Source organism: Eretmochelys imbricata, chromosome 7, assembly GCF_965152235.1.
Source record: "Eretmochelys imbricata isolate rEreImb1 chromosome 7, rEreImb1.hap1, whole genome shotgun sequence".
Classification (NCBI taxonomy): domain Eukaryota; kingdom Metazoa; phylum Chordata; order Testudines; family Cheloniidae; genus Eretmochelys; species Eretmochelys imbricata.
In genome coordinates, this window is record NC_135578.1 from 109,624,897 (window position 1) to 109,627,583 (window position 2,687).

Sequence of the window (2,687 nt, forward strand, 5' to 3'; positions counted from 1 at the left end):
AAGAAAAGGGGGTCACTAATTCTGGTGTCCTCTTATGTTCTCCATCGACGTGTTTGCACGGCAATCCTTAGCGCTCACGGGAGGGTTTCACTGCAGGGATGTTTCTAGAAGGGATGGCCATGAGTCTCTTCCTCCAGGTGTTTTCACGGTGATCGTTATTCTCCAGGGATCGGAGGATTGAACTACGCATGTGCCCATGTAGGTGGTGTAAGGGCGGAGGGGCCATAAATGCCCCTAGGGTATGTGTGTGTGCAGGGACCACTGGTTCCTGTGGTAGGATTGGAAGAAGTGGTACCACTAAGGCCCGTTGGGGGAGTGGAGGAGGAGGTGCAACTAGTGACCATAGAGTGTAGAGGGGTCATTAATTTCCCCCTTTTTTTGCCCTCTAGGCAAAGATGGGTGATTTCTTGGAAGACTGGGGCCCTGGGCTCGGGCTCTGCTCACCACAACCAGAGCCAGTCTGCACTCACCCCACCCACCAACAGGATGTTGTTACTGTTCCAGAGCTTGCAGCTGGTGCACCATCTGAAGGTGCTGATCATCCTGCAGTACACAGCCATGGTGGTGGTGGCCATGGTGGGGAACTGCTTGCTGGTGCATGTCATGGTGTGGGTGAAGAAGATGCACAACGTCACCAACTTCCTGATCGGGAACATGGCCCTGTCAGATGTGGCCATGTGCACCACTTGCATCCCACTCACCTTGGCCTATGTCTTTGAGCCCTGCAGCTGGATCTTCAGCAGCGCCATGTGCTACTTCGTCTTCTTCATGCAGCCTGTCACCATCTATGTGTCTGTCTTCACCCTGGCCACCGTTGCTGTGGACCGCTACATAGTCATTGTGCATCCACTGCGGCGCCGCATCTCACTGCACCTGGGTGCCTATGTGGTGCTCTTCATCTGGATCTTCTGTTGCTACCTGGCACTGCCAGCCATGGCCCACACCTACTACGTGGAACTCAGCCAGCAGGAGCTCACCCTGTGCGAGGAATTCTGGGGGGAACAAGAGCACCAGCAGCAGACCTATGTGCTCTTCCTGCTGCTTATCATCTATCTCTGCACCCTGCTAGCCATCCTGGTCTCCTACACCAAGATCTCCCTCAAGCTCAAGAAGAGGGTCATGCCTGGTACCATCACTCAGAGTCAGGCCAACTGGGACAGAGCCAGGCACAAGAGGACCTTCTGCCTGCTGGTTATGGTGGTGGTGGTCTTTGGGTTGTGCTGGCTGCCTTTGCTCACCTTCAACCTCATCCAGGACATCAACATCAATGCCATTGATGCCTATTATCTTAGCCTTGTCCAGCTGCTTGCCACTGGTTTGCTATGAGCTCTGCCTGATACAACCCCTTCATATATGGCTGGCTGCACATAGCTTTAGGGAGGAGCTAAAGAAGTTATTGGTCTGGCACAGGAAAGTGGCTCCTTATGGGCAAAGCATGACAGTGAGTGTTGTCATCTGACCTGCCGCCCAGCAGCTCCTCTTGCAGGGTCACTGACCTACACTGAGCTCCCATGGTATATTGGCTCAAGTTGCAAACAAAAACAATAAGATGTGCCATCCGAATGGCTCCAATCCTGCACCAGGCACAACTTGCCTGATTCCACTTTGAAAGCTATGGACATCAATTCTGTTTAAAGAACATATGTCTCTAGGTCAGACTTGTTCTCTGCAGACTGTTTCTTTGGAGGGGCAAGCCCAGGAGAGCAGGACTGGGGTGTATGTGTGTGTGTGAGAGTGAATAAATTCATTTTTTAGTCTTGCTACTTAAAATACATTAAACACATTCATAGATATTTGTTTTGAAAGTCAGTGGAAACTGTTTTCCCCTTCCTACCTCCTTTCCTGGTTTAATCTGGGTTATAGTCTATAAAGGAAATTGGATGCAAGGGACATTTAGTGATGTGTTTCAAGAGTTCCCTGAAAAGAAGATTCAGTAAATAAGGAGAGATGCCCACTCTGAGAGATGCTGTGTATCTGCAGCTCCACTGTAGATGCTCAGAGCCTTCCAGAACTTGGTGTATACCATTATACAATTGGTGATGACTATATTGGGTGTGTCCCTATAGATCTTTTTTTAAAAAAATCTGGAAATGTTAGTGGTCAACACATTTTCCTATTTTGTGCAATTAGAAAGACTCCTTTGTAATCTTCAAGAGATTTTATATTCTCTGTCTGGTTTTGGTTTTAAAATAATAAAACTATCAGTACCCTAAATGGCCCTGCTGTAGGTAAGAACAGAGAAGATGAACAATGAAGGCTGGGGGGAAGGGTGGAAGGAAATGATATAAAAGAGAGCAATGCTGTCCTTGGTGGAGCTCCCAATTAAGCCATCTGATGTAGAACATCTTTCATGGACTATATTCTGCAGCTAGATGTGCAGTGTTACACACATGTGCCCAGCTGTGATACATGTTTCATTTCATATTTTAGCAACCCAGAAAAGTGGAGCAAGGACTGACACATGAAATGTACAAACCAAACAGCACCAACAAAAAGATGAATAAAAGACACCTTTAAAAAGAGCATATGGTGAAAAGTAAAGAGAGATGTTTTTATTTGGGTTCACCCCCATCTTATTAGAAATTTACAGACATAAATATTGAAGTCTATAGCTGGAGCAACTGTTCCTCATGACCAGCTGTTGAAATTACACCATGTGTCATTATCAACACAAGCCTGTCTCTCCA

General features: G+C 47.4%; 1 protein-coding gene across 1 annotated transcript; it reads left to right on the plus strand.

The window, feature by feature from the left end:
- Window positions 1-486: 486 nt before the first annotated feature.
- Window positions 487-1,459, plus strand: PRLHR (prolactin releasing hormone receptor). The gene is given in 3 exon segments (XM_077822864.1): window positions 487-1,303; window positions 1,306-1,365; window positions 1,368-1,459. Coding segments are annotated over 3 exon segments (969 nt in total).
- The last annotated feature ends 1,228 nt before the right edge of the window (window positions 1,460-2,687 follow it).